This window comes from Cottoperca gobio, chromosome 9 (assembly GCF_900634415.1).
Source record: "Cottoperca gobio chromosome 9, fCotGob3.1, whole genome shotgun sequence".
In the NCBI taxonomy this organism is placed as follows: Eukaryota; Metazoa; Chordata; class Actinopteri; order Perciformes; family Bovichtidae; genus Cottoperca; species Cottoperca gobio.
The window spans coordinates 11,396,125-11,422,197 of NC_041363.1; the positions used below are offsets into that span (position 1 = coordinate 11,396,125).

The following is a 26,073-nucleotide window of genomic DNA, read 5'->3' on the forward strand; positions in this document are numbered from 1 at the left end:
CTGTTATTTACCATCATAATTAACATATTCCCAGTGATTTTACCTAGCCTATACTTAACTTAAACGTTAGTGTGTATTTTTTGAGGGATGTTGATTCAAATGTATGATTATTTTAGAGGCAGTTTGTGATGCTTGTTAATTATTGCATTATACTCACACTTCTTATTTTAGCAGTGTAATTGATAGGCTATACAAGGCATGGACAACATATTACCTCTGAGTATGTAGGGTTTACACTAATTATACTAAAAAAACAACATTTCATATATTCTTTCAACCAACATGTATGTTGTCAACTTTTAGAGTTCGGCGTTTATGTAAAGAAGCCTATTACATTTTAAAATGTTAATCTTAAGAAACAAGCTTCTCTGAATGAAAGCTGACGCTGCTCGTCTGTTTGCAAACGTTATTTTGTGAAAAGACGGAAGTAAGTGAAGTGGGAGGGGACGAAGGCCATCACAGCCCCTACTACGCCTGTCACGGTAAGGTGTTTGTGGAGATTTTCTCTCCAAATTCATTCTGAAGCTAGTCTAATTTTAACTCCAGAAGGTACGTTAATTCCTTCGGTAAGGTTTAAACCAGACTGGTAGATTAAGAGCTTAATTATCCCGGCAAAGGCTTCCTTAAGCCTGTACTTAGAAGGTCATGTCTCAGAAAAAGTGGCCAGGCGCTAGCTGACACTGACAGGCACACTGCACCAGACAGCTAGCCTTTAGCAACAGTTTCATTCATCTAACTACTGCAAACATGCAGGAATGGGCGAATCAATTATGCGTGAGTAATAGATCGTATAGCATCGTTAATTGCAGAGCTATGTGCACAAGTTAACTAACTTTACCGTCTCATATTTGAGCTTTCTTCTAACTGAAATATACACTCTCGAGCCTGCTATGCTAACGTTAACGTCATGGTAGCCTGATGCTAGCAAGCTAGCGAACCTTTCCTCTAGTCTTTAGCTAAGGTAGCAGTAATAACTTAAAGTCAGCTTGTGTAAAGCACTCGTATTGTTAGTCTGCAAACTATTTAAGGATGTACTATTAGTTCAGTGTCAGTATGCCATGGTAGTAGTGTGAATTGTCGTACAAACATACTGTAATCATCGTCGTGTTGGCTAGCTATGTCGTCAGTTGTGTTAACGTTGAGTATTTGGTTAGCTTGTGGCTAACTACCTGTCTGATGTTGACAGCTACGTGAAGCTCAAACAATAATGAAACCGCTACGTTAGATTAATGAATCGCTGTTTGTCCACGCATTTCATCGTCAATCATGACAAATTACTGTTAATAACTGATAGGCCTCTGCCATTCATTTAGACCTGCTATCGACATCACCCTGCAAGTTTCATTAAATTACCATTATTAGTATAACGTTGCGTAATAGGAAGTTAGTCATATTAATGAAAGGCTAATGAAGTTAATACTTATAATAATGTTTACTGAGATGCCATCTGTTTCATTCAGTGTAGGCAACTGCCAGGGACAACATCAATGTGTACTGTGGTAATAAAGCATCATGATATATTTATAACAAATACATGATGGCCCCTAGTAAAAAACTATTTTCAGAAATATCAGTATGTTGTCATTAACATTGTAACAAGAACATAATCCCTGTATATTCAGGGCAAAACTAAAAAAGACAAACACAAGCATGCTGATTATTTACACAAGCCATGTGTTTATTTATACACTTTATAATACAAAATATGTCATGGTCAATGTTTCAGTGAATCAGTTTTATTTTCCTTACAGCAGGATAATGTTTAACTTTTTATTCTGCAGCATTCCTTTTTAACAGTTTGAGCACTTTTGCTCAAATGTTATAGCAGGAAGTATTATTGCCTAAATAGGAGAAGAAGGTATTTCACAGAGCAGTTGCACCAAGAGTGGAAATTACTAACAGGAAATATATACAGCTGCATGCAAAAAGATATTGTTGGCATCATACATGCTGACCAAGAAGATTCAGGTTTAAACCGGAGATATAAGTGTCTGTTTTCATAGCACAATCTTTTGTTTTCTTCTCTCTGATGGATCACTGACATTTGTTCAGGAGAAGACAGGAATTCCTTTTATTTCCCTGTGTCTGCACTTCTGCTGTTTCCTGTTGCTCCAAGTGTCCACTCAGGAAAATATTTCAGTCATGTTTCTCACCCTCCTATCTTTTGCAGGAGAATCGACAATTTGGATCCAAGATGACTGACTCCAAGTACTTCACCACTACCAAGAAAGGTCTGAAAGCTAATTTGTTAATTCATAAGATAATTGATTTAACATGTGAAACATGTTACAGTTTCCTCATTATAGTCAGCTCTCAATCATTGCTAGTGTCCATGCATTATTTTAAACTATATTATTAGCTGGGTAGTGGTGCATTATTATCTCTGCAAAAGGAGACCTGCACTTTTATGTCATTGTTATTCTACTTAAATGAAGCTGTTTAGTGTTTCAGATAGATTTTATTGGATATTTTCAGATCAACATAATGTATTACATTTTCATTACCATACATCTATAAGATGCTTAATCAATTTAAGATTTTGCAAGACATAATTGCATATTCTGTTGAGGTTTGAGTTATTAAATATATATATATATACCCATTACCAATATCTAATTGACCGAGCTAGACCTTGAAAAAAAGATGTTATCACTCCAATGTTACCAAGAACTGAACAGCTCTGGTTATTGTAAATCAGATTAGACATATTGAGCATTAGCTGTCGGCAGAGATTTAATTGTCCTGCTGTGCCTCCTGTTGTATTTGTGTGGCTCTTTTCACATGACCCAGAATGTTGCATGTTCCCACACATGGGGATTTGGAAATGCAAACAGACGCTTTTGAGTGATAGTGTATAAACTCCTTCTGTTTGTTAGGATTATTTGAGACATAAGAGCATATTTCTTTCAGTATGTGCTTTCTTCTGTGCATCTGCCCGATGTTTCTGTGTGCAGTCTGTAGTTAACATCTTAAAGGAGATTCAGAGTGATTAGCAGTTTAAAATGTCTGGGAAACTAGTAGGTAGACTCAAATTTAAGCCCAAAAATGACAGTGTGTGTTTTTATTATTCATATGCAGATAACACACTTCAGTGACACAATTCACTGAAATATAAATTAATTAAAGTTGAAGTTATTTCAATTTTGCAACAGAACACCTAAAGTGATTGGCAAATCATAGAGATCCGCATGAACAGTTCTTGATAGTATTGAGAATATCTTTCTGTAGATACATGTACCATGATACAAAGGTATGCAACATTTCATATAATCAAATTGAAACTAAATTAATTGAGCTGTTCCAACTGTCACGCACTCCCTCGACAAAGCAAACACACCATTTGTATTGAAAGTTAATAAAAGAGAATATTGAATATGAAAACATCCCTACTCGTCAACAGTCCGGTAACGTGACTTGTGCCCTCTCATTTGCCATGTTATTGGAGCTGTAAGTGCTGCTGCTCAGCCAAATGAGCCTGCTGCATCTTTGTAGTAAAAGCTTTCTATCCCTGGACCACTAAAAGGCTTATAAAGTTGCTGCAGGTATTGAAAGTGTTTCCTGAATCACAAAAGTCAGTGGTGTGCAAACTCTTTGATTTAATACAAATATCAAGATGTGGACAAGTTTTTGTTTTTATATATTTCAAGGGAAGAATATTAAGAAGCAGCTACAACAGAGAGCTGGTTACACAAATAATGCAGGTGATGTGGGCAGGATTCAAAATTTGCATCCGCCTCTTGCCAAATGTGAGTTCAAATCTATGTTGGCAAATAAAAATCCTTGACCTCAGGTTGCTTAAATAGTTCACGACAAACTAGTTAATTGGCAGATAGACCAAAAAGTAAATTTTGGCCCCTGAATGGGGAATTAACTGTAACTTCACCTTTTTACCGTTCTGTTGTACGAAAGAATCCCTCACCCATCTCAATCAGGATGGTTGAGTTGAGCATGTGCACTGAAACCCCCTGATAACACATACCACCCACCAGTATCAGAAACTGCTGGAAAAGTGGTCAATGCTGCCTAGTACTCCTTTCCCCCTACATCACAAATGGATTACATGATGTGTGATTGGCTTTTTTCCCCCTCTTGTGTGACAGGGGAGATATTTGAGCTCAAGGCAGAGCTAAACAGTGATAAGAAAGAGAAGAAGAAGGAGGCTGTGAAGAAGGTCATTGCATCCATGACAGTTGGCAAGGATGTCAGGTGAGCAAGGGTAAAGGATGTCTGAAACATCCACACTACTGCACTGTAACAAATCCCCCTCCATCTTGATTCAGTAGTCTCATAACGCCTTGTTCCTCCTTCAGCGCCCTGTTCCCAGATGTTGTGAACTGCATGCAGACGGACAACCTGGAGCTGAAAAAGCTGGTCTACCTCTACCTGATGAACTACGCCAAGAGTCAGCCAGACATGGCTATCATGGCTGTGAACACCTTTGTAAAGGTAAAGCTCAATCTGCCATGAATAATAATGATCAGTACAATAAGAGCTTGCTTGGTCGGTACAATGCTATAAAAAGGTTTTTGACGCCGTTGAGTTTTTGCGCAGCTTATTGTGCCAATTAATAATTTTAGTAATAAAAGTATTGAAAAATAAAAGCTTTAATTTAACTGGGAAATTGTTAACATAAATATCAGAACTTCACCACTTAGACAACCTCTTGGTACAAGGAACTTTCAGACTGCTTATGTTTCTTTTAGATTAATGTTTGCATAGCACTGTATGATTGGGAGGATAAATATTCTCTTGCTAATTTGAAGCTACTCATGCATGCTGTTTTGGGCTACACCTCTCTCTAGCTGTGTGAAGTGACTTGCTATGAGAAAATCACCAAACCTTGAAGTATCAGTTTAAGTTAAACACAGCCATCCGTGTCCTTTTTGAAGATTGATTTTTCCCTTTTCCCTCTTATCATACTACAATAGCAGTGTCACCTTTAACATGTTTTAAAGTGGAACTTTGCTTTGGATTGTTGCAAGTTGTGACAAAATGTATGACTTCTCTGAACCACCCATCTAGGACTGTGAAGACCCTAACCCTCTGATCCGGGCCCTTGCTGTTCGCACAATGGGCTGCATCCGTGTGGACAAGATCACAGAGTACCTCTGTGAGCCACTGAGGAAATGTCTGAAGGATGAAGACCCGTATGTGAGGAAGACAGCTGCTGTGTGTGTAGCGAAGCTCCATGATATCAATGCCCAGTTGGTGGAGGACCAAGGCTTCCTGGACACCCTTAAAGACCTCATTTCGGACTCCAACCCCATGGTACGACTTCTTCTTCTATTGAGCCAGCTAGATTGGATTTCTTACTCAGGGTGGTGACAAACCCCAGCGCTGTCTCTCACTGATAAGCCCTTTGCCAACATAGAAATGTTTATTATGTGGCGAGGATTGTTTTAGTATAATGGCCTCTTATTTACATCTTGATATAGCTTGAGTGTTTATTTTTCTGTCGGCATTTATCTGTATCTTGTGTTCATCTTTAGGTTGTAGCAAACGCAGTGGCAGCGCTGTCTGAGATAGCAGAGTCTCACCCCAACAGTAATCTACTGGACCTGAACCCTCAGACCATCAACAAGTTGCTGACAGCTTTAAATGAGTGTACAGAGTGGGGACAGATATTCATTCTCGACTGCCTGGCTAACTACACACCTCGTGATGACCGCGAGTCCCAAAGGTAAGAGAAAGCACTGCCTTTCTTAACACTGCATGGCAAATACACCCAGTAAACCCTGCTTCCTTTTCTTCTCTTTCTCTCTCTCGCTCTCAAAAAATCCTCTGCTAGCATCTGTGAGCGTGTGACCCCACGGCTCTCCCACGCCAACTCTGCAGTGGTGTTGTCCGCTGTTAAAGTTTTAATGAAGTTCATGGAGATGCTGCCCAAAGACTTGGACTACTATGGCACCCTGCTGAAGAAGCTCGCCCCTCCACTGGTCACTCTCCTCTCTGCTGAGCCTGAGTTGCAATATGTGGCTCTTAGAAACATCAACCTCATCGTACAGAGACGGTAAATGTGGGGAAGAGTCTTTGGTATTCTTTATACTTTTGCAATATCAAGCCATAATGAAAGTTGCATTTACTGTAGCATGGTACATTTCAGGTCGATTCCTTTTTTACTTTATTGCATGTTGTCGATTGACACAAATAACAAGAAATTATTTTTCTTTTTAGCCCTGAGATCCTGAAACACGAGATGAAGGTTTTCTTTGTGAAGTACAATGACCCAATCTACGTCAAACTGGAGAAGCTGGACATCATGATTCGCCTAGCATCTCAAGCTAACATCGCCCAGGTAACGCACCCACAGCTGTAAGACTTCATGGTGTTGGAAAAGTACTAAAACTATTATCTTTGGGTGCTTTAAAAAATATATATAAACTAATGCATGTCTGTCTGTCTGTAGGTCCTGGCTGAGCTGAAGGAGTACGCCACTGAGGTGGATGTAGACTTTGTCCGTAAAGCAGTCAGAGCCATTGGCCGCTGTGCCATCAAAGTAGAGGTGAGTGGAGTTTGTGTCATACTGTCGCAAGAGGTTTTAATGGTCAAGGTCTTGTGTCAGCTATGTTGTACAACAATAAAGCATTCGTTTATATGATTCTATATAGCTACTGGTCCTTGGACTCAGATCATGAGCCTGTAAATCATAAAAGGTCACCAGTCGAGCACAGTTGCAGTGTTTTTATGATAAAAACAAGGTCGCTCTGTCGTCATGACAGTGCTGTGTGTTTTCATGAAACAAATTACACATGTAAGTGTATACAGTCCAATTCATGGTATTCTCTCATACTTTCAATAGAACCCATTACTCAGCACATTTGTTGAGTAATATATGCCACTAGTTCCATATTGTGACATATTATATGCGCACATTTAATATGCATTTGTCTTTACTGTTTATTTTAATCTGCAGGCCTATCATGACCGATATTTTCTCTCCATTTATTAGCAATCAGCAGAACGCTGTGTCAGCACGCTGCTTGACCTCATCCAAACCAAGGTCAACTATGTGGTGCAGGAGGCCATTGTGGTCATTAAGGACATCTTCCGCAAGTACCCCAACAAGTAGGTTCCGTGTTAGACATCAGTGTGCTTATTTGCACATTTTTTTGTTATCACTTCATTATCCAGATTCAGTCTTAACAGTATTGAGTCTGCACTTAACATTATGCATGATGCATTCATCAGGACTGGGAACTGGTGGAAACTGGTTTAGCTGTAAGGCTGCTGTTTATCCTCAGATATAAAAGGCTCATCATGCACATCACCTTACATCTCTATCAAAGTTTGACTAGGCACTCAGTTTATAGGTTGACCCTTCAAATTGAGACATGTTTAGGTGTATGTTGTATGACCTATTGCATGCTTTGCATTTGTTGTCTGGTGCAGACATTTAAGCTACAGTATTTACTCACACATACTGTTATACACAAGCAGGCACCCTGACTGTTCCACTTCACTGGCCCTCAAATTCTTTTCCTCCTGCTCTTAAAATATGCAGAGTGAAACCTCATTACACAGACATATTGCGTTCAGCTTGGCATTTATCCCGAAAGACATGCAGATCAGTTTTCAGGCAAGGAAATTGTCCTCGGTGACACTGGAGAGAGTTTGTAGTGGCCGGTACTTAAAACACTACCTTGGTTGCAACGGGTCAAAGGTCAGGCAGATTTGGCCGGAGCGTGACTTCTGTTGTGGAGTAGATTCATGTGCCAGACAGAATCCTCTCCCGCACAGCTGCAGACCATCACCGTGGAGTTGTGCGTCTCTAAGGGAGCAGCTTTGGAAAGTTTCCAGCTCATCATGGCTCAAGCCTTTAGCTATATGACTCACTCAAACTTCTGCCTTTTCTATTAATTACAGATCAACTCAATCTTTCAGCCTCAAGATATCTTGTAATAAAAACATTATGTAAATGGAATTGTTTATTATCATGCATTTCATGCAGATCAGAAGGGCCTCAACCACATGAATGCATCACCCACTGCAGAAAACATTGGATGGTTGAGCATCTAGCAATCAAAAGATGAAACCAGAGCTGAAACGACAGTGAATATTGGATTTACATTTATGAGGCTGCCAGAAAAAACGACTCCAAAGTAATGCTAATGTTGCTCTGTGGTGTGTGTGCTGGATATAAAAAGTAGGCAGTGTGCTTGCATGCCTATGACATATGGCAGCTGTTTATCTGTCAGCTTGTTTTGCTGTTTTTTTCCGTCCCCCTTTTTCATAAATACATTAATGAGGTTTTATGCAAATTATAGTAATTTGCGCCAATGGATTTATTTTATTTTCTTTACATTTTTGTCCCACTTAAAAAATGTTGAATGTTTTGTGTGTCTGTTTCCAGGTATGAGAGCGTGATTGCCACCCTGTGTGAAAACCTGGACTCCCTGGATGAACCGGAGGCCCGTGCTGCCATGATCTGGATTGTGGGAGAGTATGCTGAGCGCATCGACAACGCTGATGAGCTGCTGGAGAGCTTCTTGGAGGGTTTCCATGATGAAAGCACTCAGGTGCGTTTAGAACAGTGTGGGAGGAGGGGAGCCTGATTTTAATGGTACTGGCACCAATAATTTGCAGGTAGTGCCGGCAGTAAGTAGCTCCCGTTGGTTCCTGGAAGAATTCATTAAATCATCGTTATTGGTAAGCTGCTACAGGGAAGTGAAAATGGAGGTGACCTGCCATACACAAATGCAGCACTACTATAGAGAACCTATTTCACCGACAATTTGTGGTCCTGTGAGAGTAATGAAAGTATGCTAGATTACTTTTGTATGTAGTTTTACTGCAACTAACCATGCTTTATAAAAAGTAATGGGAACACTTTTCTTTGCTCAGATACACATTTTGTAGAGAAGCTAGACTTCACTCTGGAAAGTGTTCTGCCACAGCTTGTTGTGGGATTACAACAGCTCTGCTGTCAGACAGCCTCACACTAAATAATAGATTGATTCCCATATTATTGCCATGGGAGAATTTCTCCCGATTTTTATATTGAGTGATTTTGTAGGTAGAAAAAAATGCATAAACAGTTCCCTTTTGTGCTGTTTAGTAGGCGCAGATTAAATTAGTAGTTGGAATATTTACTGTTAAGCATGGTGTGGCATCCATGAGAAACCTAAGCCCTGAGAGGTAAGAGGAGTTTGTTAATTTATTATGTGTATACCGTGGTTCTGTACTGTCATTAAAACACTGTTAAGATGCTCCCTGCCATAGTTTTACACTTACAGGCAAAATTGTACTTTCACTAGCTGCTTTTAAAAGTAACATGTGAGCACTTGTAACGTACTGTATGTGTTCACCGTGTCCTCTAGGTGCAGTTGCAACTGCTGACGGCAATCGTCAAGTTGTTCCTGAAGAAGCCCACCGAGACCCAGGAGCTAGTGCAGCAGGTGTTGAGTCTAGCCACACAGGTGAGGGAAAAAAAAACACACACGCACATTTTATGTTTCTCCCATCATCTGTTTAACAATCCTCACTTAGTGCTCTGAACTTGCAATTCACATTTTCCTCTAGGTTGTGTAATATGTTCTAATCAGACATGGTGTTCAGCTTTTTAAGCTCCTTTTTCATCGATTTTCAAAAGGAGTTGTCCCGGGGCTCTGGAGTATTGTAATGCCATTATGGATCGAAGGCTTGCACTCTCCTTAGAAATGACTGCAGTGGTTTGAGCTTCGTCTGCTGTTACACTAATGGTGTTTTTAATGGTTTTAGGTAGCGAGCATTTATAAATTAATTGATGAATGCATGTTTTCCAAACATTTCTGTGGTATTATCTAAGCCAACATAATAGTTTTTCCGATATGTCAGCATTGACATTTTTTAATAAAGATCTGCATACTTGTAGTATTATCTTGGGACACATTGAAAAACTAGCTATAGCATCTCTGAACATTGTACGGGTGGTAATGTTGGAAGACATCTCTTTTATGAAGCAGTCTAATACAACACCACTGGCAGTAATGGCTTTGCACACGACTGTGAGCTTAAAACTGAACGTTAGAAGCTCCACAAAGATAAAGAGTACAGTGTTTCCCCTAGGTTTACTGCTTAGGGGGGGGTTCTGACCGTGCGACAGGGGTTCTCGCCTCCTTTCCTCCGCACTGACTGTAGGTGTGTGCGTCGGGTGCGATGCCCCGCCGTTCGCAAAACGGAGAGAATGTGAATGCGCAAAGTAGACGGTACAAACTGAAACGTGCACATAAATTAGATCAATAACATAAGCGTTTAGTTTATTTAATAAAAGAGACCTGTCAATGTGAAGTGAGTTGAGAGTATTCATTAAAAAAATAAAAATAACACCTTGAATTTCAGGGGGGGAGTGGGGCTCCGTTGGGGGGGGGCGCAGCGCCCCTCCAATACCATGGTAGGGGAAACACTGGAGTATATTACAGGCCTTGTGTACTTTGTGTTACATTAGTTTCTATTGATTTTATTTACAGCAATAAACTGGTAACTATGCACGTGTGCAACAATATTGGTTGAACCAGATGTACAAATGCAAACATTTTGTTCCTGCAGGCAGAGAGCAGCAGTGGGTTGAAAAATGTGCCTCATAACTAAAAACAACCGTATGACAAAATATATATTTTATTCATTGAACTCATCATTTGTGAGCCTCACATATCATCTGCATTTTAAAGTTTTTACGGCACACATAAATTTAGTTCTCTTTCGATTTTAGTTGAAACCTTTTTTTACATCTTTTTTTTTTATAACTTTCTCACCGCTCTGTCTCTCATATTGGGGCCAAGACAAAGAAGAGTCTAACATTAAGTATTCATTAAACATGCTCCATTAATGATGATCCTTCATCTTTCTTCTCTCTGCAGGACTCCGATAATCCAGACCTCAGGGACCGCGGCTACATCTACTGGCGTCTGCTCTCGACAGACCCCGTGGCTGCCAAGGAGGTGGTTCTGGCGGAGAAGCCCCTGATCTCAGAGGAGACAGATCTGATTGAGCCCACACTGCTGGAGGAGCTCATCTGCCACATTGGTACTCTGGCCTCTGTCTACCACAAGCCTCCCAGTGCCTTTGTTGAGGGCAGCCGTGGTGTTCAACACAAGAGACTCGCTGGCAGTTCTGGATCGTGAGTCATTTTTAATTTAAGTTTTCTTTTTTCTCAACACTGCAGGCAAACAGGTTTCTTTACTTAGGTGGATCTAGCTTCTTGATTCTACTTTTATCATGGTTCCCACGGGTCCTTAAATCCTTGAAAGTTTGTGAATTTGAGAGACATGATTCATTAAACGTGTTTTTGAATTTATATATTTTGTGCAAGAATAGAAATTGAAGTTATTTTACGTAGCTCTTGAACGTGTAAGTAAATCTTTGTCTCTATCGCATCATCTTGCACAATATATGGTTTTGCTGTGCCGTGTTAGAGAAGGTAAGAGAGCACGTAGTCTGCCATCACTGTAACGGCACAACTGAGGAGCATTAACACATTCAAGCCTTTCTCTTTTTAATTGTTGCCTGTGAGCTTCTGTAAAGCCTTCTAGTTCTCATTATAAAACTTCTCAGTGTTGTAACAGTAATTAACCTTGACCTGTGTCTCAAACTATGCTGTGTTGGGGCCTTGCATTTCAGGGAATTGAGCCTGGAAAGTCCTTGAATTTGATGTTTTAAGAAGGTGTGGGAACACAGTTATGTTTTCCTTCATATCTTGTTCTTCTTGTTTTTCTTTCTACTAGTGGCGAGAGTGTTGAGAGCCCAGATACTGGTTCTGCTGCTGGAGTTTCTGAGGCGCCCCCTGCTGTCATCCCATCCCAGGGAGACCTCCTGGGAGATCTGCTTAATCTGGACCTGACGCCTACTACCACCGGACCACCACCGCCCGCCTCCACTGGCATGCAGATGGGTGCTATGGACCTTCTTGGTGGAGGACTAGACAGCCTGGTAGGTCTTCTACACACCACTGTGTGAGTGAAGTGGTCAGATTCTGAAAGGCTATAACACATCTTACGTTTCAGTAATAGGCTTTATGTCAATGGGACCTAGTGACGGTAATATATCTTTGTATCTTTTTTCTACCTTTTCTTTTTTTCTTCTCTTCTTCTTTTGACACTTGTGTATTTTCCTGTCTTTGTTCAATGCTGCACCTGCAGATGGGGGATGAGTCTGAGCCGGTAACTACATGGAGGGAGAGGGCACAACATTTATAAACTGTCAGGCCATTTTAGAAGATTGATTGAATCACTGCTGTAGTTCTCATGCATCAGTCTGACATTTTCATCTGTCATTTATCATCCTTTTATTATTGTGATATCTACAGTAAGCATGCTTTTAAATCCTTGAGTCCATCTCTTTTCTTATCTCTGGGCTCTGCGATGTGTTTCAATCAGCCGCCCATCCCCCTGCGGACGGACACTCCTCAGTCACCTCAGCTCCCACATCAGTCCCCATCGCCCCCAGATTACAGCCCAACTGAGGTTGGTCCAGGGGACCACGCTGGACCAGTAAAGGCCAGCACCAGCCTAGAACCCCCACTTGTCCCCTGTTGTACCACTTTGTTCTCCGAGTAGTCCTCTCCAGCCGTGATCTGTGCCTGTTTGCATTTTCTGTTAGAATATTTCTGTTTCCCACTCCATTTAAGTGATCTTTTAGTAAATCTCACCTATATTTCTTTTTCAAAAATATTGTCTTCCATGTCCAGTAGTTGAGCTTTGTCACTGTGTTGATTCACTGTATTGCCCCACCAGTCTTGTTCACTGTACCCCCAACCTTTTCATCGCCACAATAGAAACCTTGAGTGAGTAGCATTAGAACAAAACAATTCAGCCTGACTGAGCAAAAGGTCAGTTACATAAAAGGGACATTTCTCCTGTACTGGGTTCTCCTTCTTCTTGCTGTCACTTGTAAATTGTGTAAAGCCCATAGCTGCCGTAAATCATGGAAAGACATTTCTTTGACCCTCACACCCCTCCATCCATCCTCCACAATATTATTTAATGTTTCACCAATAGATAACATGACATTTTTGTGCTTCCTTCCCTGCCTACCTAGCTTGGCGGAGACCTTGGAGGAAGTCCTGCTGTAAGTATTTTTTTTTTGTCTGGCTTAGATTGGCTCAGTGCAGGGTGATGTTGAATGTGTTGGGGTAACGTGTTGATTTGCTACCCACAGATGGGGGCTCCTTTCGGTGCTCCTCCAGCTACAATGCCAGCCTCTTTCAATGCCCCCGTTAGCGGCGGACTGGATGACCTGTTTGATCTTGCAGGTGGAGTTGGTATGCCTATGGGAGCCTACAACCCCCCTAAAACAGTGAGTCTTGATAGGCTGGGATGAGATGTACTACAAATAATGGTGCAACACCGATTGTGGGATCCTTAATAAAATGATCGATCTCTGTTTAGCTTTGGCTTCCAGCCATGAAGGCCAAAGGTCTGGAGATATCGGGCACTTTTGTCCGCCGAGCTGGTGTCATCCAAATGGAGATGACTCTCAATAATAAAGCCATGAGTGTCATGAGTGATTTTGCCATCCAGTTTAACAGAAACAGGTAAGACCACCTACTAAGCAGTGCGCTGAGATTTCTGTATAATTACACATTTTGTGACACTTGTTTCCCCTCTGTGTTCGTCTGTAGCTTTGGTCTCGCTCCGGCTGGTCCCCTTCAGATTCTCACTCCTCTTAGCCCAAACCAGAGTATTGAAGCGGCCCTTCCCCTCAGCACTGTGGGACCTGTCATGAAGATGGAGCCTCTCAACAACCTGCAGGTAACGCCTTCACAATATTCATTCCCCCTGAATGTTATGTGACGGTGCTAGTTGCTGTATTGGTTGAACAGTAGCGTTACATTCTTCTTTTTTCCATACACGACTGAATTTTGAAGCATCGCGCTCGCCACAACGATGTGACTTGTCAACAAGATGATTGTCAGTAGTCAAGTACAGACTTGAAGCAAAATGTTATGCATGTTCACTTTTTTTATTTGTTTCTTAAACATTTTGACAGCACTCAATCAGAGATGCATAAAAATGTGAACAGTGGAAGCAGACATGGCAGTTTTCGAAAGGGGCAGATTGATAAGGTTTTCTTCAGGGCTGCTAACGATAAGTAATCAAGGAGACCGTTAACTGACATTCGAAACCGAAATACATTAGCAGCCTGGCTCTGGCTGTATCTCTTTGGGACATGAAGTTTTGTCTTGGAAGATATGACCATGTGTCTTAAGCGATTAGAAATGTATCCTCAGTGTTATTCAGCTTTACTGTTACATTCCCCTGTTGTGAATTAAAACATGAAGCAACCTTCAGAACGGTCGTGATAAGTTGCAAATAAAGAGAGCGACAGAGGCTGGCTTGTTTTTGATCAGGGTGGTCCTTTTAACTGGGTAGAACTGAGGACGGGCGCTGTGTGCAGCTGGAGAGAGGAGATAAGAGTGTCGAGGGGATGATAGAGGCGGGGGCAGTAATTAGTGGTCACACAGCACATGGCTCCTTTGTTTCTCTTGGCCTCAGTAGCCCTGCTAACCTTTCTACTCTGCTGCCTCTGGGCCCAGCTTTGATGGGTACTATGGGCTGTTTTTATTTTATTTTGAGTTGTTTTTGTTTTGATTGAAGATAATAATGTTGCAGAATATAGTTTTGAGTGTTTTTTGTGTCACAATACCATAAATGTAGTAGTTGATACCAATACCAGAGAAATTCCACGATTCACGATACCACGGTCAAAAACAAACGATAAATCCAATGTAACCTACTTCAGCTTACACGTCTTTATTACGTTCACATACAGTTTTATTTTTGGAAATTTCAGGTCATAATTCCCTCTATCTATTTTATATTGCTCTGAAAACACATCCTTCAAACAACTCTATTTATTCACCAAAAACTAAATTTCACAAAATTGCATTTGACCACATCATGATAATGTTGTAATTTACCTTTGCCCACAAAGTAATTTTTAGTGCATAGAGCTTGAACACTAATAATGCCAGTTGTCAAAAGCACCTTCGTTACCAGCTGCGTCACATGATCAGCAGTGAAACAACTCTGCGCTGGCTGTGCCGTTGTTTTCCTATGGAGAGAGCGCGGCGCTTAAAGTTCTAATTATTTCAACTTTGACCTCGATTGCAGCTGACCTTTCCGAGCGTAACCAATGAGAAAACAGCTGGATGAAGAGGCACAGGCAAGCAGGGGAGGTAACCATAGAAACAAAACTAACTAGCTGCCTTCACCGCAAGGCTCTGCGCCCGACCTCACGTGAAGGCAGCTCAATAGTAACTAGCTCTACTCCTGCCGATTCCAATACGGATCTGTGTTGTTTACAATGTTGCATTGTGAAATGCAACACGCTTGATCGTTAAATGTCAGAAAATAGTTAATAATGTCGGACCAACAGTTCACAAACACAAAGATATTCAGTTTATTATCATAGAAGACTAAGACAACTGGATTTAAATATATTATTTAAAAAAACATGAGACTCTGAAAGCAAATGATAGTTAGCTTTTGTCTCTTTTTAAAAAGAGTAATGGGGAGCACAAATGTGTCAAAAGAAAGCATAACAGAGTTTGGGAACATCCAGTCCAGCAGATTAAGTCACTGTCAGCACATGAGACTTGAAATAATATAAAAATCATGTGGCCTTTTGATATGGCATCTGACTTTCTCAGAATTCTACTTTATAATAGAGCTCTTTTAGTTTACAAATGTACAGAGTGTATCGTTTGTATATGACTCACACTGTTACTGGCAGTCCTGCATTGCACCGAGGAAATAAGACGCCCTAATGAATTATTCACAAGTCATTCTTCTGCTCTCCTCTGGCCGAACTTGCTGTCCTTCTTTCCGCACTTCTCCGTTGAGCAGCCTGATCAATATCACAGGCTGCCGCTTGTTACTTCAGGTGCCTCCATTATACCACTGTTGTACTCGTGTTTCGGTGCCACCAGGGCCAACGACTGTGAAAGAACAACTTCCTTTCTGTTTCTTTTCTTTTTTAAATATAGACTGCTGTCAGGTGCTATTTTTGTTTTCTCACTTATCAGTAGTTGTTTTTGGTATTTTATTTTTAACCACTGTCTGCTATTCTTATCTCCTTATATTTTCGACTTTATTTATATCCTCTTAAAAAGCACTTTCTAACGGCTGTTTTGTAAAAACAATATTTTTTATATTTTCAGCTTTTAAGTTCTGTTTGCTGATATTCTGTGGGAAATAAAAGCCATATGCTTACTGTGAGACACAATATGAGGGGAGGCAAGTTAAGAACAACGATGATCTAGTATTGCCTGTTGTAGTGATTGTGTTTGTGAGAGAGTGAGATTCCCAGAGGATCGTAGCCCTCTTGTTCAGTAAACAGCACACATACACCAGCAATGCCCATCCTTGAAGGACACTTGAAAAGTAATTACCCATGTTCTGCTTCTTGTTTCTCCTCCTGTCATCCTCCTCTACCCCCTCCCTGGATGTAATCACTCTCGCAGGTGGCTGTTAAGAACAACATTGACGTATTCTACTTCAGCTGCCAATACCCCATCAGCATGCTGTTTGTGGAGGACGGGAAGATGGGTGAGTGTGTCTCGGCTAAACCTCTTCACTCAAATGCCGAAAGCACCCGCTGACGTCAACAACCTACACATGCATCATTCAGTGAGGTCACATTATTGTTCAGACTATTCTGATACTGTGAAGCTGTGTGTGTGTGTGTGTGTGTGTGTGTGTGTGTGTGTGTGTGTGTGTGTGTGTGTGTGTGTGTGTGTGTGTGTGTGTGTGTGTGTGTGTGTGTGTGTGTGTGTGTGTGTGTGTGTGTGTGTGTGTGTGTGTGTGTGACTGCGCACACAACTGTCGGGGGTGCACAGTTGCTCCTAGATCGTTCACCAGTGCCATTATTTCCTTTTTTATGTTACTGTTTGATTTATTCTGTGAAAACGTGTTGAGCCTGTTGAGCTTTATGTTGGGGCGAGCAGAAAATAAATACTCAATGATTCATTGGCTTAAATGAGTTGCTCTGGTAATATAAATATTATTTATGGTGCTGTTAGACCGCCCCGTTTATACATGTACCTGCCTACCTTTGTGTGCAGCAAGCGGGAGCAGTACAAATGATGTTTTTGAGAGGCTGAATATGGATTGAAGCAGAATATTCCGTCAGATAAAAACACATTTTGACTGGAGTTATGGGAAATGTTTGGATCACACGAGACAGAAACAATCTACAGTCTTATTCTACAAATGGTATAATGCTATGATATCAGTGTATTCTAATCTTTATCTGCAACTGTGTGGAAATACCAGGTTTTAACAGAATGAATAGACATTAGAAAACATTTTTTAAAAGCAGTGCATCGCGAACGTTATGAATGAGGCTTTAAACCGCTCGGTACAGCCCGTCTACTGTGTACATTTCAGTATCTGTATTTGGACTCATCCGGTGATTGTGTCTCTTCGTCCACAGAGCGACAGGTGTTCCTCGCCACATGGAAAGACATTCCTAATGACAACGAGTCCCAGTTTCAGATCAAAGACTGCCATCTCAACTCAGGTGAGAAGGATGGAGAGGGAACAGAGAGTGCACTACCTGAAGACACGACACAGTGCAGCCATATCCTGCTGCTTCTTGATATGTGAAAGTAGCCCGACAGAGCAGTGGCAATCTCAAATTCAGATCCATGCTAATGAAGCAAATCGCATTTGGTGATAACTCATCAGCTGCTGTCCCCTATTTACGTGTGATAATTTAGTTTTACACGAGAGTGAGACCAGCTGAACTGTAGAAGAATTGCTAACGACAGTTTTAATGGAGATTTCCCCACACAGATTACATTTCTTTATGAACAAAGAGAGGGTCTTTCACGTTCTACTGGGGAGCAGCTGCAAGACTGAGGCTGAGGAGAAAAGTTAATTCTGAATTAGTGACTGTATCTTTGCTGCTCAGATAGTCTGGGGTTGTATTTTAAGAGATGATGAAGGAAAAAGAAATGCTGCATCGTCTGGTACATGTCAGGATTGATTGATGGCTGAATACTAAAACTGAGCAATAGCTTGTTCAGATAGTTGAGACGGCATAAGTGCAGCTAAACGGTTACAATTTTGACTACGTTGTGTTTATTTTTGATTGTGTTCCTACAACAGATGCAGCCTCCAACAAACTGCAGGGTAGCAACATCTTCACCATAGCCAAGCGTACAGTGGAGGGTCAGGACATGCTGTATCAGTCCATGAAACTCACCAATGGCATCTGGGTGCTGGCTGAGCTGAGGGTGCAGATGGGAAACCCAAACTACACGGTGAGTACGCCACCAGCGCTGCTGTGTTCACGCCACCAGCGCTGCTGTGTTCACTATGAACTACCAAAAGAAATGGCTGGTGTGAGACGGTGACAACCTTAAGTCAAGGATGTCATTTAAAAAGCCCTTCTACAGTATGTTGTGTCTTTTTGTTACCACATTATTGTATCTGCCACATCATCATGAACAAACCTTTTTGTTGGAAACGTGGAACGTGGATTTGATCTGTCTGGGGGTAAAATGCCCACATTGCTCAGAGCTGTCCGTCCTGGGAGAGAGATTCCTCCTGAAGTTGCTCTCACTGAGGTTTCTTCATTTCTTTTCTCCCGTAAATTGTTTTTATTTGGGGGGGGGGGGGGCGTTTTTCCTTAGCTGCTGGAAGTGTCTAATGAAAGGGCTTCGTATGCTGTACAGATTGTAAAGCCCTCTGAGGCATATATGTTATTTGTGATATTGTGCTATATAAATACAATTTGATTGAACTTTCATCATCCTTAAACGTTTGACGGGAAGGTGAGAGGGTTAGGAACATTATTGTATCAAACAACAACTGAGAAGTTAATGGTGAGATCTGTGACTGAGTGTTTGCAATGCAAATTAGTTTTTATCCATTGTTTACCTTCTTTACCTTTTCAACAGTTATGAATTCCTAGATACAGATAGATAATACAAACGAAAATGAAATGGCCGTACTTGTGTATTTGTTTTGTAGCTTTTTGTTATTTTACGTCTACGTTTTGTAAGTTGTTGATTTTTAAGAAAGAGTTGTTACACGGCAGCAAGGCGATCTATAAATCATTTTAGTAGACTATAATATAAAACATTATATTCACATCTTATCTATGCTTGACGTTTAATCAGGCTGATGGTATCTCTAACATTGCATTCACCCAAACCTTCTGTAGCCTGAGCTATTTCTGAAGTCTGTAATCGGAACTACCACAATAACTGAAAACACACATTTTCATAAGTTTGGTATCAGAGATCTATCCCATAATAATTCAAAAGGGGGTTACTGAACCAAACCCTCCGCCCAGAAGTTCACTAATCTACATTCATACATGGCGTGTAGGAAAGTTACAAATTACAGCCTGACTTGTTGAATTATGTAATTATGACGGCGTTAACAAAATACTGTCATCATTACACGTCATGGATAGAGACAAAGTGTGTGTGTGTGTGTGTGTGTGTGTGTGTGTGTGTGTGTGTGTGTGTGTGTGTGTGTGTGTGTGTGTGTGTGTGTCTGCTTTGTCAGCGTGCCACGGTCTCTGCTCTTGATTGATTGTGTTTGGCTTAGAAACTCTGCGTGACTAGTCCAGAACGATGACCTTGGTGTGACTGTCCCCCCCCCCCCGCTCATAATTCAGTCTTCTTTCAGTTCATGTTTTTATTCATAAGGTGGCATTAACTGTCTTTTTGCTCTCTCCAGTCTAGACCAGTCAATTTGTAAGTCACACAGCTCTCGCTCAATAAATCTTCAGATCTTTATCTGGGTTCACACCTTCTTAGTTTAGTACGTCATCGTGTAGCCTCGTATAGGAGCTTTTGAAATCTATGACTTAAGGAGTATTTTCTAACATTTCTAACATTAATTGACTGAAGTGAAAGTTTATTTCTACTTAATGATTATTTGTAGTGCATTTGTTTTTTTTTCTGCTGATCGAGGCGATGTGCATTTTTCATTTTCTCTTATGATTTGTTGTGTTTTTTATCCCCCCTGTGCAGCGTAACCGCTTTAATTCAGGAGCTTTTTTTTCTCGTTCCCTTTTTAATCGTTTCTGTCCTGTACTCCTTCTGTCTTTATTGATTTCATGTTCATTTTTAGGTTCAAATAGTTCCTTGTTGGGGCTGGAAAGGCTCCCCTACTTTTTGAAGATGGATCATAAATAGTTTAGTGGGGAGAAAGACTACACTTTAAAGTTACCGGTGCTTCATGTACAGTGTGTATTCCTCTGCTCGTCTCTCCGGCTTCTGCATGGTCCCCGCGCTCTGTTGGCACGGCACATTAAAGCCAAGCTGTTAAAGCCTTTCGTCGGCAGCTATTTTTAGACCTGAAAAAGTAAAGCCCTGGCACTGTGTGGTTTTTTTTTTTAATGGGTTTTTTTGTGCTTCTGAAGACGAGATATAAAAACAATTATAATTCATTACCATGAGCGGACACGTACGGTAGCATGTTTAATTGTTGCTGCTGCTTACACATGCTGTTTTTAAGGGTTTTCTGATATCCCAAAACCTGATTGGCTTTAGCTCTCCCACCGTAATGAGTATTATAGATTTATGCAGATTCTGGCTGGGTTTGACTAAATCCATTAACAATAGTGTTAATGGACACTATTACACCTGCATTGCACAACAGAAATGGAGGAGTTCACATTACAGTAGCTAGACAGCTCATGGAAGATCTCTTTAAACCTGCAATATTGACTACTTAGGGGCAATAAAAACAAGTTGTGAACACAGCATTGACTTGTTGGCAAACAGTTTCTTATTTACACATCCAGCAGTTATAGAGCAGCATTAACGTTCATTTGGAGTTGTGTTTGTGGCCAACTGATAAGTCCAATATTCACTCTCTTTTTAGCTGTTTGCTCTGTACCAAGAAATATCTGTCTCTTTATCTGTGTAATGCTCCACTATGTTCGCCAACTGCGTGTGTCTGCCGTTTGGTGCTGAGCAGGTAGTGTACATAGTGACCCGTGATGTTGGCTGATTTTCTCTTTTCCACCTCTTGAGCTGGCAATTAAAAAAACAAAACAAACATAGACACTGTGAGATTATATTAACGTCTTCCATCACAGATTCTGCAATATCATTATACCATGGTGTCTATCTCTTTTTAATATCTCACAATTAGACCTGGTTGAGGGTTAGTGTTATAAATGGATGAGGAAGACTGTTGCGTTCTAGTATTAGGTTTTAAATTATTTTTGATTAAGTACTTTTATTTGTCGGGTATTTAATTAACTGGAATAACAGAAAAACAAACGCACATGTCCGGTTATTTCATCCATTTAAAAGTGTCTTAATTAAATTAACTAAAAATGTACTATATCACAATCTACAGTGTATCAATATAAAATGACATGCACCCCTAGTTACCACAGTTAATAATTACTATTCATCATGATGAACAACGGTTGCCTAGTAAAAATGGTTGTGTATAAGTATATCAAATGTTAGAACATTTTCTTTGCTGCATCAGAGAACTGCTGCGGCTCCAGGTCCTCTTTTATGCAGGTTTTTAAAAAGACCTCTGCAGCGTTTTCCGGCTGGTTCATTGCGTTACATGATCAGCGTCCATGCGTCTGTCTCTCAATGGAGAATTTTGTTGGAAAAGAATACCACCATTTTTGTATCCAAAGCATTAGAAGCACAGTCATTTAAACACCTTGATACTTCATGGTCATTGTTTTGGGATAATGAAACGAGGCTGGATTCTAAATAATAATTACTTCTCAAGCCATACAGACTCACGCATTCAGGTCCTTCATCACTTCATGTACTGCTAATATATTACTAATAATATTTTAGCAGCGAGCCGAACACATGAATGCCGCAGTTTCTAGCTCTCTCAAATAGCAGGTTCTACACAGTGGCTAGAGCAACTGCTTCTTCCTCACATTTTACCCCATGCTGACAGGAGAGCGGCTGCCTAAATGTTGCCGGTAGCAGCATGCATTAGTAAGAAGCCCAGAGTGCATAGAGGCAGCAAACACTTCAGGAGCTGAGCAGTATCGCCGCTTTGATCCACTGCAGCTCTTTGATATCCACCACAACACAACATCACCTTTGGTAGATCTTGGTATCCATTGAGCCGAGGCCTCGTCGGTTACTCGCCAAATCTCTGGTTAATAATTGATCACTGTTATTATACTAATGGTGCCAGTTTCAAAGACGAAACATTACAGTGTTCTCACAATACTGGAGTTTGAAGTTTAGACTACTAGTATGTAAATGTTGTATTAGATCCTATTTTCAGCACTACAGGAAGAAACAAGTGGCATTTAAGGGCTTAAAAACAAGCCCTTTTTTTCTCGGCACTACCTCGAATTGTCATGAAGTAGTGAGAGGGGGATTACTGAATATAATAAATAGGACAAACAATCCAGTAAAACACAAAATCAGAGAATTAGGGGGCAACCTGGTCATCATGTTATTGCAACGTCTCTGGTTTGAGTCCAGCTGTCACCTTTTGTTATTTTATTCTCTCTGTTGGCTGCTGTCTTATAAAGGACACAAAGGGCCTAAAACTACTTTTGTCACAATGCAATGTCCTTGGATTTAGGTTCCTCTCGTTCTGCATTGTTTGTATTTGTCACTCAAAATCGTGTGTGTGTGTGTGTGTCTGTGTCTGTGTGTGATTAAGAACCCCATAGGAGAAGGCACAGCTGTTTTTGTGCAGCAATTAGATAGTGGAACATTTGAAAATATAAATAAATAAAGACAGTGATTCTGAATAAGTGCACTGTCATAACAGTGTTGTGTTTCTGGATCTGAGGAAATAACATCTCTGCAGTATGATTACTGATGGGGGGAAAACTCACTTTGTGAGACTGTATCAAATCCTAAACCTGCTCCCAGCTGAGACCAACATCAAAGAGTGGAGAGGCTGCCTCTATTTCCTCCAGTGGGTTTAAGTGTCTATATTTCAGTCTTGCATGCCCATCTGTCTGAATAGACAAAATTTTAAGGCGAGCTTCAATCCAAATAATTTTTCTCATCTGACAAACGATTAAATTAGTTTTCTGTAAAAGGGGATTTCTGCTTATTGGTCTCATTAATACCCATATGCTCAAGAAGAAATATTAACAATGCTTATGTCTAAGTTCCCAAAAAATGCAATAATTGATGTTTTCCTGATCTTGCAGGAGAAACATTCAAAGTAACTGACTTTTTACTTTAAGGAAGTTGAGCCGTTTATATTAAAGACTCTGATCACAAATGAGGTTTTCAGTCCATCGTGCACAAACTCCATTCTGCTTCACATTTCTGTTCGTTTTGTAATCTGGCTTGTCATTAAATACTACTGTGTCGCCACATGAACATACATGAGCAATGTAGAAGTCAATTAGGAATGACCTTTTTTACTAATTCCTGGATTACCTTTCATTTTAACAGCGAATTAATGTTCAACCCTGCTCGCCTCTTCTCTCCCTCAGATCTCTCTGAAGTGCAGAGCTCCAGAGGTTTCCCAGTGTGTTTTCCAGAACTACGAGATGGTGCTGAAGAACTGAAAGCCACCCCACGCTGACCCGGCCGCTGCCTTCACAGACTCCTGGCACCTTCTCCTGCTCTCCCTCACCTGACCCATGGACCATGTTACAACCTCTCGCAGTGCAGGAGCCCCTTCCTGCTGAGTTGGCAAATTAGGCTAGTTAATGATTTTTTTTTTTTTGACCCATCACCGGTTTACTTTCTCTCCTAAGCCTGCAGAAAATCCTGGCTCGCTGTCTTCGCTAGCCTCATCATGTCCCTCCCGTATGTATGTTTGTTATACAAAAGTTAGTTTCAGGACATTATCTCCTGTTAGGTTTTCTGAACACTTTCACATTGAGCTGGTCCTCCACTCTGTGATGACCTGTATTCTTTAGGGGACACACGGCTGTATTCCCGTGACAGTTTTCTCTGCATGAGGCTCTTTTAATAATTATCTAGCCCCACTTCTCTGCAAATTGGAGACTATTTTTAGCGTCTGCAATCACCAGTTGATACGTCACTGTCGGCATATTTATTTAGGGTACTTTGAATTAAAATGCGGCAGGAACAAATGCTTTAACTCTCCTTACCCCTGCCTCTGTGTGAAGTGGCTGTCTGGCCCTTAGAAGATACACATAGATACTTACAAACCACATTGTTGTTGTCTTTGTCATTTTCTAGACTTTTCTTTAGTGTCTGTGGAAAGCAGTGGGGTTGGATCCTCTGCTGTCCCTGAAAGCAGAATGTGTGCAGTGTGCATGGAAGCTGTTTGTTGGTTTGCTTTTCTTTAATTCTTTCCATCAATATCTGGATATTTTATAGACTAGCAGCAGTCGTCCAGTGCCTGCTCTCTTACTTAGTCATTCCATGGTTTGATTTGTGTTTTTTAGTCTTGTTAGTGTTCATGTGGCAAACTGGGAGAGAGCTGAGAATTTTGTATTTGCTGCTCCCCCCCCCCCCCCCCCCCCCCCTGCGTCAGTGACAGCCACTCAGGCTCTGTCTGCCACTTTGCTCTCTATCCTCATCGCAGCCTCTCGAGTAACGTGGCCACCTGAGATGAAGGCTCAGGTAAGATAACTAAACGTATGATGCCGTGGTTTGCGACACTTCAGAGTAACAAGTGTGAGTGTAGGCATCACACTGTCTACATCCAGTGTCCCTTGTTTTACCTGCAGACTCGACCCGATAAATTGGTTTCCTTATTCCGAGTCATTACACTGAAGCCCTTTTTATCGGCTCTACAGGATGTATGCGCCCACGCTTACGCCTTGTAAAGATTACAGCAGAGGTGGCTGTGTATTCTGTCTTTGTGTGTGGTGACGGCTGATTCATATGAAATGCTGTATAAAATTAAAAAAATCTAATCAAACGTTTAATCAGATGTTTTTGATTGACATGATTTTGTTCATTGTGTGTACATCAAAAAGAACTATTAAAAATCTTGATAAATTCACATCATCAGTGTACAGTGTTTGACATTATGATTATCATGAACACTCTTTCTGTGGCACAGTGTGCCAGTACCAAAGTCCCTGTGTCACATGATGCACAAACGTTATCTCAGTTTTATTTGCTTGGTAAACACTACATTCCCAAAGTCCCTGGAAGCCAACGTGCATTGCTTTTACACAACATACTCATGGGCTGCTCGGCTTCTGCTCCAGTGTTCAACTTGGCAGCCCTCACAGCTTTGCATACAAAGTCTCTGTTGTTCAACCTTGAGCCGTGATTGAAGTCTGAGGTTTATCCACAGCACCTTTTTTTTTTTTTTTTTTTTTTTTTTAAGTGGAGTTGCTTTAAAGTCAGAGCTGCTCTGGAAAGCTTAACCAGGATTTGACTTCATCACCTGATCGTGAGCACAAATGTCTCTCGTCTCAGATCTGTTCCTCTGAATTATAAAGGTCAGCTCGATTCAAAGATGCGTGCTCACTGACCAGAGAGAGCTGAGCTGTCCAAAGCTGTGACAAGAGTCTCTTCTGCTAATCAATGATCAATAATATCGGTCCTATGTCATGAATGCATTCCTATAGGGGGCACCACTGCACTGCATTCTGTTAAAGGCTCAGTCTGTAAAGTGATCAGTGTTTTTATCCTTTTAACAAGAAGGTTAAAAAAAACGTTTAATTTATTTGGCCTTTACAGTAACACTTTACTTATTAGCATTTATAAGCAGTATTTATACGTTTAATAAATGGTTACTTTAACTTGGTATGAAAACAGAGAAATTACATTTTCTTGCTTTGACACACTTGAGATGTCCATTAAATGGGTTTTCATGCCGCTATAATGCAAACAGGCCTGCTTGAGACTCCTTTTTGTAGATTTCTCGTTTATGACTTTTACAAAGGGTTTATAAATGTCACTAATGACTGTTTTAATTAGTCATTTACTAATGCTTTACAGATTAGTTCTAAACCATAAATAAGAACAACATTAGGGCTGCCATGTTGTGTTTATCCTCCTGCAGCAGGACACCTGCTTTATGTTTTAGATTACTTAGAATGACAACATTAAACATCAATTACATTTTCTTGCTTTGACACACTTAAGCAGCTTTTCAAATGTTCATGCCTCTCTAATGCAAAAAGGCGTACTCAAGACAATTCCTCATTTATAGCCTTTGAGTTTTAAGGCAG

At 40.7% G+C, this 26,073-nt stretch overlaps 1 protein-coding gene across 8 annotated transcripts; it reads left to right on the forward strand.

Moving 5' to 3' along the window:
* Positions 1-396: 396 nt before the first annotated feature.
* Positions 397-24,892, forward strand: ap1b1 (adaptor related protein complex 1 subunit beta 1). Of its 8 annotated transcripts, none has more exons than XM_029439032.1 (24): positions 397-482; positions 2,171-2,231; positions 4,101-4,206; positions 4,311-4,446; positions 5,023-5,268; positions 5,490-5,680; positions 5,789-6,010; positions 6,175-6,295; positions 6,407-6,502; positions 6,950-7,065; positions 8,351-8,516; positions 9,318-9,416; positions 10,836-11,095; positions 11,700-11,904; positions 12,114-12,134; positions 12,351-12,437; positions 13,012-13,041; positions 13,132-13,269; positions 13,362-13,507; positions 13,595-13,724; positions 16,439-16,523; positions 17,410-17,496; positions 18,087-18,241; positions 23,401-24,892. In XM_029439032.1, exons 2-24 carry the CDS (start codon positions 2,195-2,197, stop codon positions 23,473-23,475), a joined length of 2,955 nt encoding a protein of 984 aa, XP_029294892.1. In that variant the 5' UTR covers positions 397-482; positions 2,171-2,194; the 3' UTR covers positions 23,476-24,892. The 8 variants fall into 8 exon arrangements, 7 of the variants coding, with proteins under 7 accessions (XP_029294892.1, XP_029294893.1, XP_029294896.1 ...); XM_029439033.1 differs by lacking the exon at positions 397-482 and adding an exon at positions 487-549; XM_029439030.1 differs by lacking the exon at positions 397-482 and adding an exon at positions 580-774.
* Positions 24,893-26,073: the final 1,181 nt, after the last annotated feature.

Bases quoted from the DNA above. Each gene is read 5' to 3' on its own strand.
- ap1b1 (XM_029439030.1), top strand. From the start codon at position 748: ATGCAGGAATGGGCGAATCAATTATGC. The intron at 775-2,170 runs GTGAGTAATAGA...TATCTTTTGCAG, and splicing joins AATGGGCGAATCAATTATGC to GAGAATCGACAATTTGGATC. The intron at 12,135-12,350 runs GTAACTACATGG...TGTTTCAATCAG, and splicing joins TGGGGGATGAGTCTGAGCCG to CCGCCCATCCCCCTGCGGAC.